Source organism: Rhinolophus sinicus, chromosome X (assembly GCF_036562045.2).
Source record: "Rhinolophus sinicus isolate RSC01 chromosome X, ASM3656204v1, whole genome shotgun sequence".
NCBI lineage: Eukaryota > Metazoa > Chordata > Mammalia > Chiroptera > Rhinolophidae > Rhinolophus > Rhinolophus sinicus.
The window spans coordinates 73,995,553-74,017,796 of NC_133768.1; the positions used below are offsets into that span (position 1 = coordinate 73,995,553).

The window sequence follows — 22,244 nt, forward strand, 5'->3', positions numbered from 1 at the left end:
CACTTGTATACATTTTTTGGCACCCCCAGCATATATCTATATATCTATATATCTATACAGATTTATAGATATAGATATATAGATTATATAGATATAGCTATAGATATATAGATATATAGATATCTGTATTTCTATCTATCTATCTATCTATATATATATATGGTGTGCAATCATAAAATACATTGAATGTTTAAATAAAATATTACAGTGAAAGACACTTTGCCATTCATGCCCCTCAAAATACTCCCCTCACTTCGAACACATTTATCCCATCGTTCTTGTCACTTTCTGAAGCAGTTCTGAGAGTTCTTTTTCGTGAGTGTCTTTACTTCATCATCACGGCAATGCTCTGTGTCACACATCTCTTCTGGTACAGCAATTTCTGTCGAATGAAAACGTTATGGTGTATCTTCATCCACCTTATTCACCGGTTCTGGCACCATGCAGCTTCTGGCTCTTCCCCAAAGTCAAAATGACCTTGAAAGGTAAATGTTTTGAGTAAATTCAGGATGTGGAAGCAGCCATGACAGCGCAACTAAAGACACTCACAAAAGAGGACTTCCAGAACTGCTTCTGAACGTGGCAAGGCTGCTGGGATAAGTGTGTTCAAAGCGAGGGGGAGTATTTTTTTTTTTGAGGGGGAGTATTTTGAGGGGGATTAATGACAATGTGTTTTCTACTATAATTTTCTTTTTTAAAAAATTAAACATTCACCGTATTTTTTTATCACACCTCGTAAATCTGTGTGTGTGTTTTGCATGTGTATGTGGGTAAAAAAAAAAATGCATTTTATTCCTTGTCTGCTCAAACTATGTATTAAGACTCATTTGAACTTCAGTTCTTTTCCCTTCAGTAGTTATACTGATTCTCTGGCTGTGTTCTCATATAGTATTAACAGGGCCCTGTGTTGGAAGATGTTTTCTATTGTTTCTTAGGTTTGAGAGCAAGTTTAACAAGTAAATACTTTAACTATCTGTGCACTTATCTTTTTGTTTTTCTATTATTTCTTTTGTCCCAAGTTTGCTCCTCATCGACATTTGAGTGGAGCCAAAAATCATCAGTCTGAGAACAATTTACAAAATGTTGACCCAGAGATTGTTCCTGGGTGGATGAACATCCTGTCTGTTATTATTCGGCAAAAGAACATAGTACAGAAACATAATATAGGTGAGGAAAGATTAAGGAAACAAAAATTATTGAACCCAAAGAAGTGAAGTTTAAAGCGGAAAATGTGATAATGACATTTGAGTTCATGAAGGGTTGATATAATGAAGTAATGTGTTCTTTATCTCCCCCGAAGGTAGAACAGACAATAACTTCAACTGTAGCACCAGGGAGTTAGACCGGGGCTTTATTCATTCATTTCACAAATAATGAATGCTCATTTTGTTTATTTAACGCTTGAAATGTTCAGGACGTTATGGTAGGAGTGGGGGACATAGGAAATAAGGCAGAGTCCTTGCCCTGAGGAGCTTTGAGTTTAGTAAGTAAGGGAGACAGATTTGTCCATTGGAAATTCTAATTCAGCATGGTAAGTGCTGTGACAGGTGTGCACAGGGTGCTCTGAAGCACAGAAGAGGTCAGGGAAAGGAAATCATCAAGTTTAGACACGGAATCATGAATGAATTTGTTGGAGAAGAGGGAAAACTGGAGAAAGAGTGGCAAGAAAGAATTGATAGGACTTGGCGAATGACTACAGTGGTTATAGATGATGGAGAGAAAGAATTTAAAAAATGATCTTTGAGCAGGAGATTTCTTGAATGATGGTGGTATTGGGGACACAAATGGGGAAATTAGGAAGGGGCTAGCGGTTTTGGTGGGATGATTTGACTTTTAGACTTGAGTTTGATGTGATGGTGGGTCTTTTAACATTCATTCATTCATCAAACATTTACCGTATAGCTAGTAGGTGCCAAGCACCAGAAGAGGTGTTGAGGTAACAGTGATAAAGACAGCACAGTCCCAACCCATGTGGAGCTCTCAGCTTAATGTGGGGAGAAATACAATTAAGGACACAGTTACAAGACAGTGTACTGAGGGCAATGCCAGCAGAAGCATGGAGCGTTGAGAGAGAGCATAGAAGGGATATCAAGAGACTTTGGCTGGGTTTTTGGACTCCCAGTTGGGGTAAAGGGCTGCAGTAAGGAACAGGGAGTGCTCTAGTCAAGACAGAAGAGTTCAAATATCTGGCAGAGAAAAAGCATGGGGTACTCTTAGAAATGAAAGGGCAAGTGTTCAGAAGGAGTTGAAATTCAGGCCTTTATGGTGGCTGAAAGATCAGGACTAGAGAAATAGATGTGGGTATCTTTAGCATGGAGATGGAGCCATGCAGTAGTGAGCTGGATGAGGACCCAGGATTGAGCCCTGCAGCACATGAATGGTCTAGAAGTTAGACATGAAGGAAGAGCAAGAGGAGGATGTGTATGAGAGGCAGGGACTGAAGAGAAATAGTGCAAGTGGAATACAATATTGAGGCCTCCAGGAAAGTAGGGTTGGCTTTGGCTCACTATTCTGAATATTATCAAAATAAACACTGGATTTAGATTTTTAGTGCAGGTTTTTATTTAGAAGGTCCAAATAATAATTTATGCATATAAACTAGAGATTTAACCATGCTATGCACCTGAAGAGGGGAAAGAAAAGAATGTGGGACGGTTTGTGTAGCATTTCTGATAAGGGGCTGGGGGAATGTGGGTCTTTGCTGGATGATTTCAGAACCTTCTGAAAAGAAAAGGAATGGCAACCCGTTTTACCTGGCTGGAGCACTGGTCTGGTTATCTCTAACAAACCCCAGGTAGCGTAGACCTCATACAGACATCCAGTATACCTGTGTCTCATTCTGGGAATTAGCCTATATCTATAAAGCAGCAAATAAATGTTTGGGGAAGGAATAAACTGGCATAAGGGTGTAGGCTTCAGTTTGTGGAACAGATGGTGTGTTCTGCTGTTGAAAGGCCATATGTAATTGACACAAAGTGACAGACTGAAGCAAAAGCAAAGTAAGTATTTTAAGACAAGCAGTTAAAAAAAGAAGGCAGAATGTGACCCCCCCAAAAAAAAAGGTATGCTAAGATTGTGGCTCCTGGCTTTTGGAAGAGCTGGGAATGTTTCAGTGAGTCAACAGGATGTCAGAAAAGAGCATGTCAAGGAATAATAATGGGGTCACTGGCTCAGGTTATTTTTAAAGATGAAGTTGTCTTCTGTCAGTTGGGAAGACCCAGGTTTGGGATGGGTTAGCCTTTCTTTATTTCCCTTCTCCATTTGCACCCCAAGATTCAATTCCCACATCAAAACAGTCGGGATCCTGTGTAGGTACCTTTTAGAAAGCAAGAGAGCATGCAGGGATTCGGTGGCAATACTACATGTTTGAATAGAATAGACAGAAAACTCCACCCTTTTTTTGGCTTCAGGATTTGCTGTTTCAGGTTGGTGTCTGTAAGCGTGCTCATATTGTGTGACTACATATGCCTTCATAGAGCATGACAAATGGAGATCATGGTCGAGTGAGTGCCACCATGGGAATCTTTCCGGTGTTTTCATGTATAACTAGGCTTCTTGAAGGAACCAGTTATAAAGTTACCTGAAATAACCTGTGTCTAAAGAAAACAACAACAACAACCAGAAAACAGAGATTACTTGAGAGGTTTGGAGAAGCCATTTCTTTGTGTGGGATGCTGTCTAGAAGAAGAATGGTCTGTGCCTGGCTTTCTCAGAGCTGGCATAACGTTTTCCTCTTTGGCAAGGGTATAAAAGAATACAAAGGGACTAAATCTATATGACACAAATGAAGTGGAACTTGGATAAAAATGGCATCAGTGTAGACTGCAAATTTAGCTAACTTGAGCTTTTAAAAATCTCAATTATGCAAATAAATCAAATCTCCCACTCACTTTGTGCTGTTTAGACATATGTACAATTTTATGAGAGCTCTAGTGATGTGAGGTGAAGAGGGTCTCATAGTTTCATAGCGCCAACGGCTTCTCTAACCCCCACGTAAGGGAAGCACAAGAGGACCCAGAGGTAACCTCCTGCAGCAGGAAATGGGAGCTTCATCCTGCTCCCCCTGCCAACCTCCTGTCCCTGTTTCCTCCCAGCAGATATCTCCATTCCAATCTCCCCTGCCACTTTGGCTCTCTCTCACTGTCACAGTTCAACTGTTCTGAGAAAGCTGCACTAACCGGGCTTGGACAGAGGGAGCCTGGCCCAGTCATTAACTTGAATGCACAACAAGAGAACAAAACAAACCAATTTTTCAAAACCAAACAAAACACAACAATAAAGAGACATGTTTAGTTTAACACAGATTTTATACACAAACACACACACGCATGCACATAGATATATGTACACATATGCGTATACTCTTTATTTACTCAGCCAGAGTATAGATAATTACTTGGCCAAATCCATGAAACCTAGACTGGCCCAGAATTTCTAGTTCGAAGTGATTCGTCAGTGTTAGGTATGAGAAGGGAGGATGACGAAATAGACTGCATAATTGCTTCAGTTCTCTGCATCCCCGTGCATATGTTCATTATTGAGAATCAATTCCAGAATCAAGGCTTTAATTCCTTATAAATGAGTAGGAAGTTAGTAAGTAAATGCTCAGTGTTTTCCTCAAATTATGTCTCGTAATGCAAGAAAACAGTGGCAAAAAGCCATGAACAGATGGTGTTTTTATTAGCCAAAGATTTATTTTCCAAAGCATTTTTCATATTAATGAAGTCAGGTCGAAATTAGAGTCATCTTGTCAGTTCTAGTTGTCTGTTGTTAAAATGTGCTGGCATTCTGCAGATTGCCAGGGGGTGGGGGGGACAGAGCAAATAACAATTTGCCATAATTCTGTGATGGTAACCCAAGGTCCATAATCTATAACCGGACCCCAAATTATGTGCTTAGCCCAAATTTTTGTTTTCAGTGGCTTTATAGGAGGTGTGAGTCTCAGTTTGGGGCCATAAATGAGGAACACACAGCAAGGATCTTAGTCCTGCTCTGCACTATGAATTATTTATAAGATATCAGTTTCATGATAAGTGTTGCAACAGGTTGCATGTATTTGTTAGAAAACATTCTCCCCATGATATCTTATGTTCCAATGGAAACACATTACAGTTTGAAACACAGATTTCTAATATTACATCTGCTCTGCGTTCATCAGTCTACATTGTGATTACCTAATATATGTCAGTAAAGCCATCTGTGATGCATGGGGTTTCCAGTGATCTAGGAATCTTGACCACTCTGCTAGAGGAAATCACAAACCGACTGGATCCGTTACCAGTGCTCACTCTCGAACTTAAGTTGGACCCTTTATTCCAACTCCAGCTCAATCAAACTCATCTTATGGTCAGACGTTTTAAGAGGAGTTCAGACTTGTAGCCGCCACTTCATCACCACCACTGTATTTCTTAATCTGTACAGTTTGGCATCTGCTTCCAAAACTCTACAGAAGCTCCTTTTTCAAAGGCCACCAGTGACCTTTAATTACCAAATCCAGCTGCCTTTTACCAGCCCTCATATTTCTTGCACTCTCTGCATATTTGACAGTGACAAATCCTTTCTTGAAACACGTTTCTCTCAATTATCATCTTAGCTTGGCCCAGACCTGCATTCCCAACTGCTTTGAATACTGCAGCCTCTTCCTAACCAATGTCCCTGTCCCAGGCTCTCCTGTTTCAGGCTGCCCCACATATTACCGGTAGGTTGAGCTCATAAATGCAGTCCTTATTATATCATTATCTTGCTCAAAAGCTATTAGTAAGTTCCCACTGCTTAAAAAATAGGCACAAACTCCTCACATAGGCATTCAAGACCTTCATAACAGAGCTCTGATCCCCATTTCCAGCCTTGTCCCCCACTACTCTCTTGTACCTTCTGCTCTAGCCAAACTCAGCTTCTCTTCTCTGAACATGGCCTATAGTTCATTCCATTTTACTTTTGCTCATACTATTCCTTGTGCCTGGAACACCCTGCCCCTTCCATCTGTCTGTTAAATCCTACTTATTCTTCAAGACCCACCTTTTTTTTTTTTTTTTTTATAAAGGCAAACAGAATTTCAGTAACTTGAATTCTGTCATTCTATGTGACCATACAAACATATTTGCAAACAGCCAGAATCAACCCAGAACAATGTACAGTGAGATGCTAAGCTTTAGAATTGTTCACTGAAAACTGGCACATAGAAATGGTGCAAAATACCATTGCAAAAAACAAAACAAAGCATAAGGAAATGGACATTTCAGAGAAGAATGTCAGGAGAAACAACAAAAGATGGTGATCTTCTATTGCCAGAAGAAATCTAAAGGATAATGTCAAGACTCATCTTAATTTCACTTCCTCTTTATCTCTGAAGTCACTGCACCTTGAACAGAGTAGGTGCTCAATACATTTTGTTGTATTAACTCTCTGAACTGCCATTTATTTTTTCCCCCTAACATCTACTTAGCTTAGAGATCATGTCCAAATCAATGATTGCCGCCTTTCTTTTTTCCTTCTTCCCTCTCTGTCCTTGCTAAGGAGAAGGCCACCGTTGAGATGGTCATGGAATTAAAGAAGGCCAGGGGAGACACTGTACCCAAGCCATGAAAACTGGAATAAATGGTGAAAAATCATTTCCATGGGAACAAAGCCAAAGAAACCAAGAGAGATCTGGCAAACAGGGAAGCAAAGATTAAGCTGGTTTTCATGATCCAGTCTGAGAACAAGTGAGATCAGACTGCCCACCCTAGAAATACATATATCCATAGGGATACATCCTCTGGGATAGAGTCATGGGACAGTGCCAAGGATACTAAGGAGCCACAGCTACTTAGTAGACAAGGGGCGAAGTACATAAGTCCTCTCCCTTTCCCCACTTCTCCTGGCCCCCTATCCCCCCTGCCAAAAACATGAACTTTGAACAACTGCAAACCATGGAAACCATGAAGATAGCAATGAAGCAACGAACACGACCAAGGGAAGAAATGATAGCAGAATAAGGGCCAGGAAGTTGGGGTATTACGTTTGGAACAGACTTTGCGGGGGCGGGGGCGGTATTGGGATGGTGAGTGAGAGAGGAGTGGATATTGGGGCAGGTCCTGAGGTAGAAGCAGCCACTAGAGCTGAAGACTTGGGAATGGGGAGGAATAAAAGAAGCCCATTATCATTGTAGAATGAATCACATTCTATTTTCTTCACATAAGGAATGGGAGAGAGTAGCTTGCTCAACTGAAAATATGCTAAGAGTTCTGAGTACTGCTGTAACTATGTTATATTAAACATATTTGCAAAGTGCTTCTAATATGTACTTAAAAGGATTTCAATCGCAGTAAGCAGTGGTAAGCAATGGATGTCCTATCCTGATACAGCCAGGCTTTGCATTTTGAAGTCGGGCAGCTCCATGGGTTATTCCTTAGTGCCAAGAAAGGGAAACTGTGAGATATGATGCTAGATTTTTATAAATCCCACATTTAAAATATCACCTTTTTTCCCTGAAGGAACCTACTGATAAATATGAAAGGTTATCAACAACAACAACAACAAAAAAATCATGAAATACTAGGGTAAAGCTGTGACTGAAGGTTCCAGTCCTAGCTTTGCCACATACTAATTATACTTACCCCCCACTCTCAAGCTCAGTTTCCTCACCTGTACAATGCCGACATCTCCTACTTCATGGGTTGTTATGATTATTCAATGATTTATGTGAAATTGTAGAGCATAGTGTCTGGCAAGTAGTAATAATTCAATAAATTAATAGCTTTCTTAGACTACTCATCTCTAAAAGAGAGAATAGTACCAGTTATCCCTATGTCACAGCGTTATTGTGAGGGCAAAAGGAGGTATTTACTGTGAACTACTTTAAAAAGTTGAAAGTATTATTGAAAACATAATGTCATTAAAGTTCTATATCTACAAAGTCATAAATGTCAACTTTTCCCTAACAGTAGTAGTCTGGAACAAGTAAGTGTACAGCATTATTAAGTGGCACCTAGAACAGTGCTTAGCCCATAGCAAGTGCTCAGTGAATCTTTGAAATATTTGTGAACTGACTGACTGATCTCCACAGGCTATTGGTTTTCAAGCTCATTGAATGTTTGTTCTTTTTCCCCCCTCTTTCCTTTTCCCCCTGGCTTCACACTCTGCGATGGCAGCAAACTCTGGAGATGAACCTAACCAACCTGGTTAAGCGTAACAGTGAACTAGAAAATCAAATGGCCAAGCTAATACAGATCTGCCAGCAGGTTGAGGTATGTAAAAGAAACATTTGTGATTCTTTCAGAGGACCTGGATCAATTCTTTGGGGGCACTTGAGTTATGTCAGAATGTAGCTCAGCCATTTGGAATGAAGGAATGAATGGTAGTTCTAGGAAGTCTTATTCCTTTAGGATACTCATTCCAAGAAAAGCGGCAGATAGTTGTTGTTTAAAAAAAAGGGGGGGGGGGTAGACAGCGGTGATGGGTTTGGGAGACAACAATCCAAGGGCCAATCCCCTTCTCCTTTCCAAACAGCAGGCAGCATGAGAATCCGACATGAAGTGTATGTTTCTTCCTTCATCAAACTGGACACAATAGCTCCTTAAAGAGATTGCTGGGGTTCCACAGGGAAGTTGGGAATTTGGGTCCTTGGCATAGGGTGAGGCTCGTTCAGTGCAGTATTGTTTCTGTAACAGTATTATCAGGACTGCTCCTCCTCTTCCTAGACTCTCCTCCCTTCATCCCCATGCACCTTACCAGGTCCTCACTTACCACTTTCCCACTTATTCTTGTCCTCAACAAATGATACCTATGTGAAAGTTGTCTGTGAATTATAAAGTGTTACACAAGTATAAGGTTTTCGAAAATTGTTACATACATCAAATCTCAGAGCATAGCTTACGAGAGGAGTCAACCTCTTCTTAAGTGGATGCAATAATAGAAAAATGTTATTTCTCTCTCTTTCTCAAGAGCATGAAAATTCAGCTGTAGCATTTGGTTTTCTGTTGATTTTTTTTGAAGAGGCAATGGTAGTGCTTATAGTGTAAACAGAATCAGGTGAAATATTATAGGACTCCTTTCTCATGGGCCGTGGTTGGATAAAAATGTTTCTAATTCTATGTACAACCTGATAGTCTAGTTCTAATCTCACTTGTATGACAGATCAATGTAATGGTTTGAGTCTATTTTACTTTAAACAATAAAATAGTTTTATTGTGATCTCATCTCTCAGTCCCACCTGAGGATTCCTATATAAGAGAGTGGGGGGGGGGGGTTTGTAAGGCCAAACAAAATCTTCTTTTATGACTAACCACTCATGATTTTTTGGCTTTCTTAAAGTGTTGGATTTCTTAAAGTAGGCTGTACTTGTCTGATGAGCATACCATAACAATTTAATCACTGCTGCACACTCCATTTGTGGAAGAGAGTGGTGCTATATGTAGGGTACATATGTAGGGTACTGGTTAAACTCAGGTGCGAGATTGTGCCCTGGGGTAGGGGATTTAGGAAGAAGCATAAGGAATAAAAAGAAAGAATACTGGAATGTAAGTTGGAAAACTGAGTTCTAGACTTAATTCTGCCGTTAATTGTTAGTATAAACTTGAGTAAGTCATTTAACCTCTCAGCTTCAGTGTCCTTACCTATAAAATGAGTGGTTGAACTGACTACATGACTTTTGATGTCTCTCCCAGATTTCACAGGTCATGATTCCGTGAATGGTTACCTTCTTTATTCTCTTCTTTATCTCTTCAGTCTCATCCTTTCCAAAGGGGGGAAGAAAGAAAACAGAAGGCATTTTAGAGTGGTTTTCAGCTAATCAGAATCCCTCTATGTTCCACTGTATCAAAGCTTCTGATTATGCTGTTAGATTATAGTATAAGAAACCCACACTGGTGAAGAGACAAGGAAGTATTGTAAACAGGAGACAAGATACAGAATCCCTTGGGTTAGAATTTGTGTGATTGAGGGTGTGGTAACAGTTAATAGTGAATAAAACATGGTTAGAAATTATAATCATCACCTTCCTCATTCTCATCAAAAGACTGTTAAGTATAGAGCAAGTTGTAGTCAAATTAGCAAAGTAAGCAGTTTAGTTTCATTACTTGTTCACTTCAGGACCTCTCTAACTTCTTATCCTACCCATGGGAAGCTTATCACTCTGGCCAGCCTCACCCAAGCGTAGCCCTATTCCAACCTTTCCCAGCCCATTGTACCAGTCAAACCTTTATACTCAGGGCCATACTCTTTTCAGGTGGCAAGGAGCTAGTCTCATAAAACAATGCATCATTGTGTTAATGGAGGAGGACTCATTCTTGCCCTCCAGTAACAGGGATGTTTTAACAGTGCATTTCTGAATTTAGTATTCCTGCTTAGCCTTCAGGAGATGACACTGGTGCTGCTAAATGGAAGCAAAGCAGGAGAGAAGAGCAGCCCCACCATGAACCAGGAAAGGAGGTATTTAAGAGGCTCACTTTGGGATACTTATTAAATCCATTGTGCAGGCCACTGTCTGCTCTGGCACATAAAAGGTCACCTTTTGCTAATAGCTGTGCATGGCATTGTACTACCGTGTTTCCCCCAAAACAAGACGTAGCCAGACAATCAGCTCTAATGCGTCTTTTGGAGCAAAAATCAATATGAGATCCGGTCTTACTTTACTATCATAAAAGACCGGGTCTTATATGACATGACATGACATGACATGATATGACATGACATGACATGACATGACATCATAACATAACACTGGGTCTTATACTAATTTTTGCTCCAAAAGATGCATTAGACCTGATTGTCCGGCTAGGTCTTATTTTCGGGGAAACAGTGTAGGTACAAAGAAAATAGCATGAACACATTATTTACCCTTTGGAGTCTTACATGTTACCCAAATCCACGCTGATGTGAAAACACATGTGCAGGAAATACAGATAATGGAACAAAAATGTTAACAAATGGAAAAGAATCGTGAGATAGTACATTACATGCCAAGGGTGAGAGTGTGTTTTGGGAGTTTACTCCACGGTCTATTCAGTTTAAGATTCTGTCCTTTACAGTAGCCCTACAGGATGGCCTATGGAAGAGCATGGCTGTCCTCTGTGACATCATCCCCTCTGAAAGTTTAGGGATGTGCGCTCAACTTCCTCATAATGATAGGGTGAGTCCAGGGTGCTTATTATGCTCAATCAGCACAGAGTCTGTGTGTCCAGAAGGCTTCAGGACAAGCCCTGGCATTAGAAATGCAGTTAAAGAAGGCACTCGAGACTTCATAAATGCTAGCACATACTTTATAAAATGAAATAAATAATAGCATACTGTCTGTCATGAGAGCCAGACGCTCAATGAAGGGTGATTTGAAAGTTTTTCAGTTTATCTAATCCAGATTTACCTATGGGGAATGACTAGATTCACAGTGTAAACCAGGAATTTCACATTGGGCGGGGGTGGAGGATACCAGCTCAGGCTCTTCTGAGAAAACTGGAACAAGCTATTTTCCTGTCAAACCTGTTCCCCTTCCTTATTGTCTACAGATGTTTTTGTCACAGATTGACTTTTCATAAAGGGGCCATAAATACCGCCTCCCTCTCCTGGTTCTTTCTCCTTGTTCTCTATTCTCCTCAGAAAGTAAACAAAGCTGCAGTCTTCCTATTATTACAGAAACAGAGATTAGGATCACCACAGATTTGTTAACTGAATCCTTTGGTAATACAGCCTGTTGGAGATGTTGCCCAGCTTTCAGAATTCAATGGATAGGCAGCTGGGAATTTTTCTGTAGTATGCTTGAGAGCATGGGAGGGAGGTAGAGGCAGACCCAGGACTCCATTAATCTGGTTAAGGAAAGGCATGCTTTGACCTTGCCACTCTGTCCACTTGATCTCTATATATAGTTCTTTGTCCTGTCTCATCAGGCATCCTTTGTTTACATTTCCAAAGGAAATCTCTGTTTAATGCATAGCCCAAGCAAAATGTATACCAACAGATGACTATTTCCTCTTGGCTTCCAAGACTGCACAGTTTTGTGAATAATTAGCATTCCTGAAAATATTGAGGGGAAGAAAAATAGGTAAATACTTCATAATTAGTCAACATTTCTGGAGCAAACACTATGTCCTCAGTGTGGTGAGTGATTTCGGGGCTACAAAAGAAGTATTGTTGATGGCCTCCAGGAACTTTTAGTCCAGCTAGGGAAAACACAGTGACTAGTGAGAAAGAGGAGTATTCATAAAGCAGCATGCAGTACAGGGAGTACAAATAAATGTAGTGTAACCCTTCCATTTTTACTTAGTCTTGTTGTTAACTTTTAGGGAACTGAGCATATTAAAGCACTTTCCTGGATATTTTGTGTGCTACCTCTTTTCCTCCCCTCCAGAACTGCTATAGAACAACGAGTTAGTGCATCCCAGAAGCTCTGTGGGCAGATCAGTTTCTTTCTGGCTATTCTCAAGCTTTTTTAGGGGTTGGGTGTCGCTGTTCTTTAGCCTTAAGAGAAAGAAGAAAGAAGAGAGATAAGTTGGAAGAGAGGGAAAGGTTTTCCATAGATTGGGAAATTTCAGCTTTCTATCTCGCCACTAGGTCTTCACTTCGATAGCTTTTAGAAGTTTTTCTCTTAGAGTCCAAACTGTAGGTGGCTCGGTGTTCTCCCCTTTCTGCTCCTATTGCTCACTGAAAGGGGATTTGGTTTGGGAAGAGCAAGAATTGATGTCTGACTGCTTCTCCAAGCATAAAAATACGTGTTGTAACAGAAATTGATTTTAAAAATCACTGCTAATAGATGATATCAGCAGATGATCCTTAAGTGTTCTAGAGTGGTCCAGCTAAAATAAAGAATGCGTTCTAAATCATTAAAGCACAAATGCGTTTATTGGAGAAGCCTTCTCCAAGCACTGAGGACATGCCAAAATGAAGAAGTGATTAGAGTGAAGTAAATGTAATCAGGGAAAATTTAATGGAGCAAATGCATTTTAGCCAAATTTCGAAGGAGGGAAAAGAAATGTTCCCTCTGCTGAGAAAGAGAACAGAGGTATTAGTGGAGGTGGAAATGAGCAAAGTGTGTGAGCAAAATGATACCCTACACTCGGGGCATACACTGGGTATATGGAAATAAATAGAAAATGGTTCCTGCCCTCAAGGAACTTATCTGAAAGGTAAAATGTCAAATGTAATGTGAAGTAATAATTATTGTAATGAAAGTAAGTGCAAGATGACAAGCTAGCACGGAGAAAGCAACACCCAAGTCTGCAGAATGGATATACAAATTGAGTTATTTTGAAATAAAAGTAGAATTTTGCCAACAAAAATGAGGTAAGGGAGTGAAGGGGGCCACATACAAGAACAAGGGAGGGTAAACAGCAAAACAGCATATAGGTGTTCAGGGAGTCACAAGAAGTTTGGTTCAGCAAGAATGTGAGATGTGAGAATTGTTGCAAGAGGTAAGTAAGTGTGGGGAAGTAGTTAGGGTCTAGATAATGAAGAGCCTTGTATGCCACGCAAAGGTGTTCAGACTTTATCCTGAAGACTCAGGGTAGCTATGAAAGGATAGAAAGCAGGTGAATAACTGGATAAGATCTGCATTTCAGGATTGCTCTGGCTGTAGTATACAGGATGGAGCAAGGGTCAAGGGTCAAAAGTGAAGGCAAAGGGACCAGTTAGGTGGGAGAGACCAAGGCCCAGCCTAAGGCAGTGACACTAGGGTTAGGGAGGAGGGGATAAATTCAAAACACTTCTAGAAGGTAGAATCATTATTACTTGGTGATCAGTTAGATGCAATAGGTGAAGGGGTGAGAGAATAGTAGTATGATCCACGGGTTTCTGGCTTGGGTGACTGAATGGATGTGTCACCTTTAATTAACTAGGTTAGGAAATACAGACAGTTCTTTTTAGACAAGTGAGGTTTGTTGTGCTGTCGGTCAGAGAGTCAGATAGGAGATGCCTAGTAGGCAGCTGGCTGGCTGGACCTGGAGATCAGGAGAGAGGTCTGGGAAACGGACGAAGGCTTGGGAGTTATCAGCATCTAAGGACCACTTAAAGCTGTGGAGAATATGTAGAATAAGAAGAAGGCCGAGGACAGAGAAATCCAATTGTGTGTCACTTGGAATACAACAACAAACTGATCTTTCGAAAATAAACGGGAAGACTGTGGAGCCTCCTATGAGATTAATAAAGGACAGTGCGCATTTAAAAAATGAAAGGTCAGAAGTAAATTATTCATTTGTGGAAATGATCAACATTTTAGATATTACTTTCCAAAAGACTAAATAACACTTAATGAAGATTTCCTGTGTTCCAGGCAAGCAATTTGTATGTGTTCACTCATTTAATACTCACAGCGACTTTTTGAAGTAAAGACCATTATTATTCCTGTGTTACAGATAAAAACATTGAGATACAGAGAGATTGAAGTGACTTGCTAAGGTCATGCCACTAGATGACAGAGTGGGGGTTTGAATCCAGGCACTTTAGCTCCAGAGCCTGTACCCCTAACCACCCCATTACACTTCCTTTCGTAAGCCAAGGTACACACTACTTGGGATGTCCATTGTTCATTACCAGTGGTTCCTGACCCATCCCATGAGGATGACTTGTAGTGAATAAGGGGTATGAGATGGGGATGTGAATTCTGGTGGAGACCAAAAGAGAAACACAGAGAAGAAGGGAGGAGGAAAACCAAGTGAAAGAGGATTGAGATGGCAAAGGAAGAGAAACCTTAAAGGTATGGCAGGTTTGACAGAGTCCATTGGCATAGTGCCGTCAGACAGGAACGTATCATTAGTAACCTTTGAGAGAGAAAGTTCAGTGGAAAGGTGAGGATGGAAGACAGATTCAGAGAGGTCAAGGAGAAAGTAAGTTGTAAGAAAATGCAGGCTGCAAAGAGTTTGATCATGAAAGTGAAGAAATAGAGTGGTCGTTATTATCCTTTTGAAGTACAGAACAATCAGACTCACAGACATAATACTCTAGTTGTTTATTCTGCTACTGGGTAGCTGAACCCGACCACACAAGCTTCATTTCCCTTACTTGGCTTCCAGCCAGCTCTCCAGCCCAGGATCCTCTTCCCCAGCTCCAAAGCCTCAGTTTCTACAATTCTCTCCTCCTGGAAATGGTATCTCAGCCATATGACCCTATTTAATAACTCACTGATAAGTCTGCAAAGTTGGTACACTAAAAAGGGTTATTATGTTCAATAAACTGCTAGTTTTCAGTTACTAATTCAAACAAAATTTATTTAGTAGGGAAAAGTTCATTGCTCTTCTACAAGGATATTAAGGGATTCTTTAAGTTGATACTTAAGAAAACTTGCCTATTCTCTTGCCCAAATTCCTCTTGATTACTGCCGCTAAGCAAAGGCAGAAGTTTTTAGGGAGGGACTCATACTTTCATCTCTAGTGGTTTTAAAAAGAGAGAGTTCTGTGGAATTTTAAAATGTTTATTAGCCAAAATGTTCCGTGAGTATTTCTGTGAGAGAAGGAAGAACAAGAGGAGCAGACTTTTTAGCTCCTGAGGAGGATATGGGTTACCAGTGCCTCCTGAGAATGCAATAGCTATTTTGAAACCAGTGTGAAATTATAGTGGAGAAAATGGTTTTCATGAAAAATAGAAAATAAATGCATAGTGACCTAGTCAGTCTATTCATTTACACTACTGAAATGACTAATTCAGAGTATTACATTCAATCCTATTAAATATATGGCAAATGACACTTAAAATAGATGAAAAACCTAAATCTATTGCAATCTGAGGTGTGGGCATAGCCTGTTTTTATAACTAGAGAATAAAATGCTTTATAACTTTTCAGACACCTAATGCATTCACTTCTTTTTCAAAAATACTTTGTGAAATAAATTTTTTGAGGACATTAAATGTTGCATTTGAAACATTTGGAGGGTATGGACACCTGGCAAGGTTGTGAGACTAAAATGAGTTAGGATTAGTATTGTTTTCCCTCCTCATCTCCCCCACATCTGTAGGACATTTCAGCTTTCCAGTGTGGTCATGTTTTCATAGTGAAATCAGTCCATATAGGCATGTACTTTCTCTGTTTTTCAACTTTCTTTGGTGCGATGAAGCACATTTTATATAGCACACTTCCTATCTGCTACCTTCGTCTTCCGGTTCTTGTTTGTCAGTGTTCAAATCCCAGGTTACTCACTCAGTGACCAGAACACTTGCCTAATTCTGGACCCTCCTGCCCGCTCCACTCTTTTCACAATCAGACCAAGTTCCCCATTTGCAGTGTGCTCTTGGAAAGTTGATGGAATTCTAATAATTCAAGCTAAAGCCCTGTCAAGCCTACTCTGTACCTTCAGATGTTTCCGGTTCCACGCCTGCCTCCAGTCTGTCTTGACACCAACCGGCCAAACAAACACAACGAAACAGAGAAAAAAACCAACAACACTAAAACTAAACTAAAACAACCAACACCACTGTAAGAGACATGCACACAGCCATTGAAATGCCCTTTCTGGGCTATCATCAAAATGGCGGCGTGAGATGAGCCTCTGTAAAGCTCCCCTGGAATTTACAATTAATCGAACAACAATAACTCCACAAAGGACTCCCTGCACAGCAGATGGCAAGACTAAGAGGCCCACTACTGAATTCACCTAAAGGTGGGGAAATCGCACGAGCAGGGAGGAGAGAAGGGAGAAGTACGGAGACGGAGCCCCGCGGCGCAGGACACAAATCTAGCTCGGTGCTCTAAGCTCGCTGCACCCGGAACTACCACAGTTGCGGGAGAGGGAAGAACTCGGACTGCAAGGGCTCCGCTTATGGCCCACAGGGCTGAAGGGGCAGCATATAACATGGCTGAACCCAACGCTCACGGCAGAGACCTCGGAGAAAAGACTGACGGAAGAAAGCTGAAAACGGTGGTTTAAGTCCTCACTGCTGAGGGAACGGAAGCCTTAGGCACTGAGACTAGCCGCCCCCTCCCTACCCTCCCAGAGCTCGCCCTGCCCTCACCAGCCCAGTGCTAGAAGTGGAACAGTAGCAGTGTCAGATCGAAAGAACAGAATATTTGCAGTTCTGAGAACTGTGGACCGCAGACACAGATTCGCAGCCCAAATAGTTTCGGCAAAGGGGAGGGAGCTGTGGAAGCAGGACCGGCTGTGGTGCTGGTCTCCACCATTGCTCTGGCCATCTCTCACATCTCATCCCGCCCCCGTCCCCACCTAACTGGGTGGATCCCTGCAGGAGTAAACAGAACTGCTGAAACATACGGGGTCTGAATCTGGTGCAGGAAGAGCTTTGGAACTTCAAAAGCTCTCCGCATACCCACACGGACACTGCACCCTGTGACCTAGACGAACTACTAACAGAGGAGAAGCCCGTCTCCCAGGGAATCCCCCCATTGTGTGAGAAGCTGGAATAGTGCAGACAAAACATAGCACTACCGTGTGAGAGAGAGAGGAAAGAAAAGGCTGCAGTTGGAGAGAAAATAAAACATTCTACCAACAAGTACTGGAAAACAAAAGAAAGACCTCTTCCTATCAACCTGTTGCAGAAGACACTCCTGTCGATATCTAGGAAGAAAAATAATAAATCAGTAATTGCCATGAATAACCAAGGCAGCAAGGCAGCTCAGAAAGAAAGTGAAAGTCTCCAGAAAACGAACTTAAAGATAGGGAAATATGTGACTTAAATGACAGAGCACTCAAGATTGCAGTTCTGAGAAAACTCAACGAGCTGCAAGAAAACAGAAAAAGGCAGTTTAATGAACTCAGAAACACAATCAAAGAACAACGTGAGCATTTTACGAAAGAGATTCAAATTTTAAAAAAGAACCAAATAGAATTTCTGGAGATTAAGAGCTCAATAGAAGAAATGAAGAATGAAATAACCAGCTTGGGTAGTAGAGTTGACCAGATGGAGGAAACAATCAGTGACATCGAAGGTAGGAACCTGGAAATGACACAGATGGAAGAAGAAAGAGACTTGGGACTTCAAAGAAATGAAAGAACTCTACAAGACCTTTCTGACTCCATCAGAAAGAACAATATAAGAATAATGGGCATACGAGAAGGAGAAGAAAGAGAGAAGGGAACATAGAATATATTGAAACAAATTATCAATGAGAACTTCCCAAACTTGTGGACAGAACTGGACCCTCGAATCCAAGAAGCAAATAGAACACCTAATTACCTCAATCCCAACATGCCTTCTCCAAGGCACATTGTATTGAGGCTGTCTAAAATCAAAGACAAAGAAACAATCCTCAAGGCATCCAGGGAAAAGAACACGGTGACTTACAGAGGAAAGCCATTAGATTATCATCAGATTGTTCAGCAGAAACTCTACAAGCCAGGAGGGAGTGGAACCAAATATTCAAACTATTGAAAGAGAGAAATCATGAGCCAAGAATAATATATCCAGCAAAGATATCCTTTAGATATGAAGGAGGAATAAAGACCTTTCCAGACATACAGAAGCTGAGGGAATTTTCTAATACATGACCTGCACTACAAGAAATACTAAAGGAGGCTATTCGACCACCATCAACAGGGACAATTTGTGGCAACCAAAACATAAAAAGGGGGAGAGTAAAGGCCTGAACCGGAATATGGGAATGGAGAAAGTAAGCGTGCTGAAGAAAATGGAATACTCTAAATATCAAACTTTCTTTTACATAAACTTAAGGGTAAACCACTCAAAAAAATCCAGAACTGAAATATGTACTGTAATAAAAGAAGAAACAAAGGGAAACATCATAGAATACCACCACACAGAAATAATAGACAACAACAAAAAGGCAAAGAAACAATGGAGACACAGCCTTACCAGAAAACTAAAGATAGAATGACAGGAAATCCTCACATATCAATAATCACCCTAAATGTAACTGGACGGACCTCACCAATAAAAAGGCGCAGAGTAGCAGATTGGATCAAAAACCTAACCCAACCATATGCTGTCTCCAAGAGACACATCTCAGCTACAAGGACAAGCATACACTCAAAGAGAAAGGGTGGAAATTGACACTCCAAGCAAATGGTACCCAGAGAAAATCAGGTGTAGCCATAATGATATCAGATGAAACAGACTTCAAGGTGAAAAAGATAACAAGAGACAAAGATGGACATTTCATAATGGGGAAGGGGATGTACAACAAGAAGACATAACAGTCATCAATATTTATGCCCCCAATCAGGGAGCACCGAAATATACCAAGCAACTACTAACAGAACTAAAGGGAGAAATTGACCAAAACACAATTATACTAGGGGACTTAAATACATCATTGACAGCTATGGCTAGATCATCCAAACAGAAAATAAATAACGAAGTAGCAGCCCTAAATGACACATTAGATGAAATGGACATAATTGACATTTATAGAGCACTTCATCCTAAAACATCAGACTATACATTCTTTTCTAGTGTACATGGAACATACTCAAAGTTAGACCATATATTGGGACATAAAATGAGCTTCAGCAAATTTAAGAAGATTGAAATCATACCAAGCATATTCTCTGATCACAAGGCTTTCAAATTGGATATCAACTGCAAAAAGAAAGCAGGAAAAAAACGCAAAGCAGGAGATTAAACAACATACTTTTAAAGAAAGACTGGGTCAAAGAAGAAATTAGAGGAGAGATCAAAAGATACATAGAAACAAATGACAATGAAAATACATCCTACCAAAATTTTTGGGATGCAGCAAAAGCAGTTTTAAGAGGGAAATTTATATCATTACAGGCCTATCTCAAGAAACAAGCAAAATCCCAAACAAACAACCTCAGGTTACACCTTAAAGAACTAGAAAAAGAAGAACAAGTGAAACCCAAGGTCAGCAGAAGAAAGGAAATAACAAAAATCAGAGCAGAACTAAATGAAATAGAGAACAAAAAGACAATAGAAAAAAATGTGACAAAGAGCTGGTTCTTTGAAAAGATTAACAAAATTGACAAACCCTTGGCTAGACTCACTAAGATAAAAAGAGAGAAGACACTAATTAACAAAATCAGAAATGAAAAAGGGGAAGTTATCACGGACACCACAGAAATACAAAGGATCATCCAAGAATACTATGAAGGACTATATGCCACCAAATTCAATAACCTAGAAGAAATGGACAAGTTCTTAGAAACATATAGCCTTCCAAGGCTGAACCATGAAGAACTGGAAAATCTAAACAGACCGATCACCAGTAACAAAATTGAATCAGTCATCCAAAACCTTCCCAAAAGCAAAAGTCCGGGACCAGATGGCTTCACTAGTGAATTCTACCAAACCTTCAAAGAGGATCTAATACCAATCCTGCTCAAACTCTTCCAAAAATTGAAGAAGAGACAGTACTCCCTAACTCATTTTATGAGGCCATCATTATCCTGATACCAAAACCTGGTAAGGATAACAAAAAAAGAAAACTACAGACCAATAAATGTGATCAATACAGACACAAAAAACCTAAACAAAATTCAAGAAAATTTAATGCAACAGTACATTAAAAAGATTATTCATCACGACCAAGTGGGGTTCATCCCAGGGGAACAAGGATGGTTCAACATATGCAAATCCATCAATGTGATACATCACATAAACAAAATAAAGGACAAAAATCATACGATTATATCAATTGATGCAGAAAAGCATTTGACAAGATACAACATCCATTTATGATTAAAACACTTAATAAAATAGGTATAGAAGGAAAATACCTTAACATAATAAAGGCCATATATGACAAGCCCTCAGCTAATCTCATAATTAATGGTGAAAAACTGAAGCCCTTTGCTCTACGTTCAGGAACACGACAGGGCTGTCCCCTATCACCTCTGCTTTTCAACATAGTGTTGGAAGTCCTTGCCAGAACAATCAGGCAAGAGAAAGAAATAAAAGGCATCCAAATTGGGAATGAAGAAGTTAAATTATCACTCTTTGCAGATGACATGATGCTATATATAGAAAACCCTAAAGACTCCACCAAAAAGCTATTAGAAACAATCAACGAATACAGTAAAGTTGCTGGCTACAAAATCAACATACAAAAGTCCATTGCATTCCTACATACTAACAATGAAATCTCAGAAAAAAAAATTAAAAAAAACAATTCCTTTTGCAATTGCAGCAAAAAGAATAAAATACCTAGGAATAAACTTAACCAAGGATGTGAAGGACCTATATGCTAAAAACTATAAGACATTTTTGAAAGAAATTGAAGAAAACACAAAGAAATGGAAAGACATTCCGTGCTCATGGATTGGAAGAATCAACATAGTTAAAATGGCCATATTACCCAAAGCAATATACAGATTTAATGCAATCCCCATCAAAATCCCAATGGCATCTTTTAAAAAATAGAACAAAAAAATCATCAGATTAGTTTGGAACCACAAAAGACCCCGAATAGCCAAAGCAATCTTAAGGAAAAAGAACAATACTGGAGGTATCACACTCCCTGACTTTAGCTTGTACTACAGGGCTACAATAATCAAAACAGCATGGTATTGGCAGAAAAACAGACACATAGACCAATGGAATAGAATTGAGAACCCAGAAATAAAACCACATAAATATGGACAGATAATTTTTGACAAAGAAGCTAAAACATACAATGGAGGAAAGACAGCCTCTTCAATAAATGGTGCTGGGAGAATTGGATAGCCACGTGCAAAAGAATGAAACTGGACTGCTATTTGTCACCATGTACCAAAATTAATTCAAAATGGATCAAAGACTTAAGCATAAGACCTGACACAATAAACTGCATAGAAGAAAACATAGGTACTAAACTTATGGACCTTGGGTTCAAAGAGCATTTTATGAATTTGACTCCAAAGGCAATGGAAGTAAAAGCTAAAATAAACGAATGGGACTATATGAAACTTAAAAGCTTCTGCACAGCAAAAGAAACCATTGACAAAATAAAGAGGCCACCAACTGAATGGGAGAAGATTTTTGCAAACAGTGCCTCCGATAAGGGCCTAATATCCAAAATATACAAGGAACTCATGCAACTCAACAACAAAACAACAAACAACACAATTGAAAAATGGAAGACGACCTGAAGAGACATTTCTCCAAAGAGGACATACAAATGATAGACATATGAAAAAATTCTCAACATCACTAATCATCCGAGAAATGCAAATCAAAACCACAATGAGATATCACCTCACCCCAGTCAGAGTGGCTATCATCATCAAGACAAATAATAACAAGCGTTGGTGAGGCTGTGGAGAAAAAGGAACCCTCATACACTGTTGGTGGGAATGCAGACTGGTGCAGCCGTTATGGAAGGCAGTGTGGAGGTTCCTCAAAAAATTACGAATAGAATTACCATATAACCCAGC

The 22,244-nt window shown here is 40.0% G+C and overlaps 1 protein-coding gene across 7 annotated transcripts in view; it reads left to right on the top strand.

The window, feature by feature from the left end:
* Positions 1 to 22,244, top strand: part of MID2 (midline 2) — an 87,798-nt gene that overhangs the window by 19,186 nt on the left and 46,368 nt on the right. For 6 of the 7 annotated variants that reach the window (XM_019715213.2, XM_019715212.2, XM_019715209.2 and 3 more), the window contains exon 3: positions 8,133 to 8,228. The exons of the other annotated variant lie outside the window; for it this stretch is intronic. In XM_019715213.2, coding sequence (XP_019570772.2) covers positions 8,133 to 8,228 — 96 coding nt within the window. The remainder of the gene's footprint in view (positions 1 to 8,132; positions 8,229 to 22,244) is intronic. 7 annotated transcript variants of the gene reach the window in all.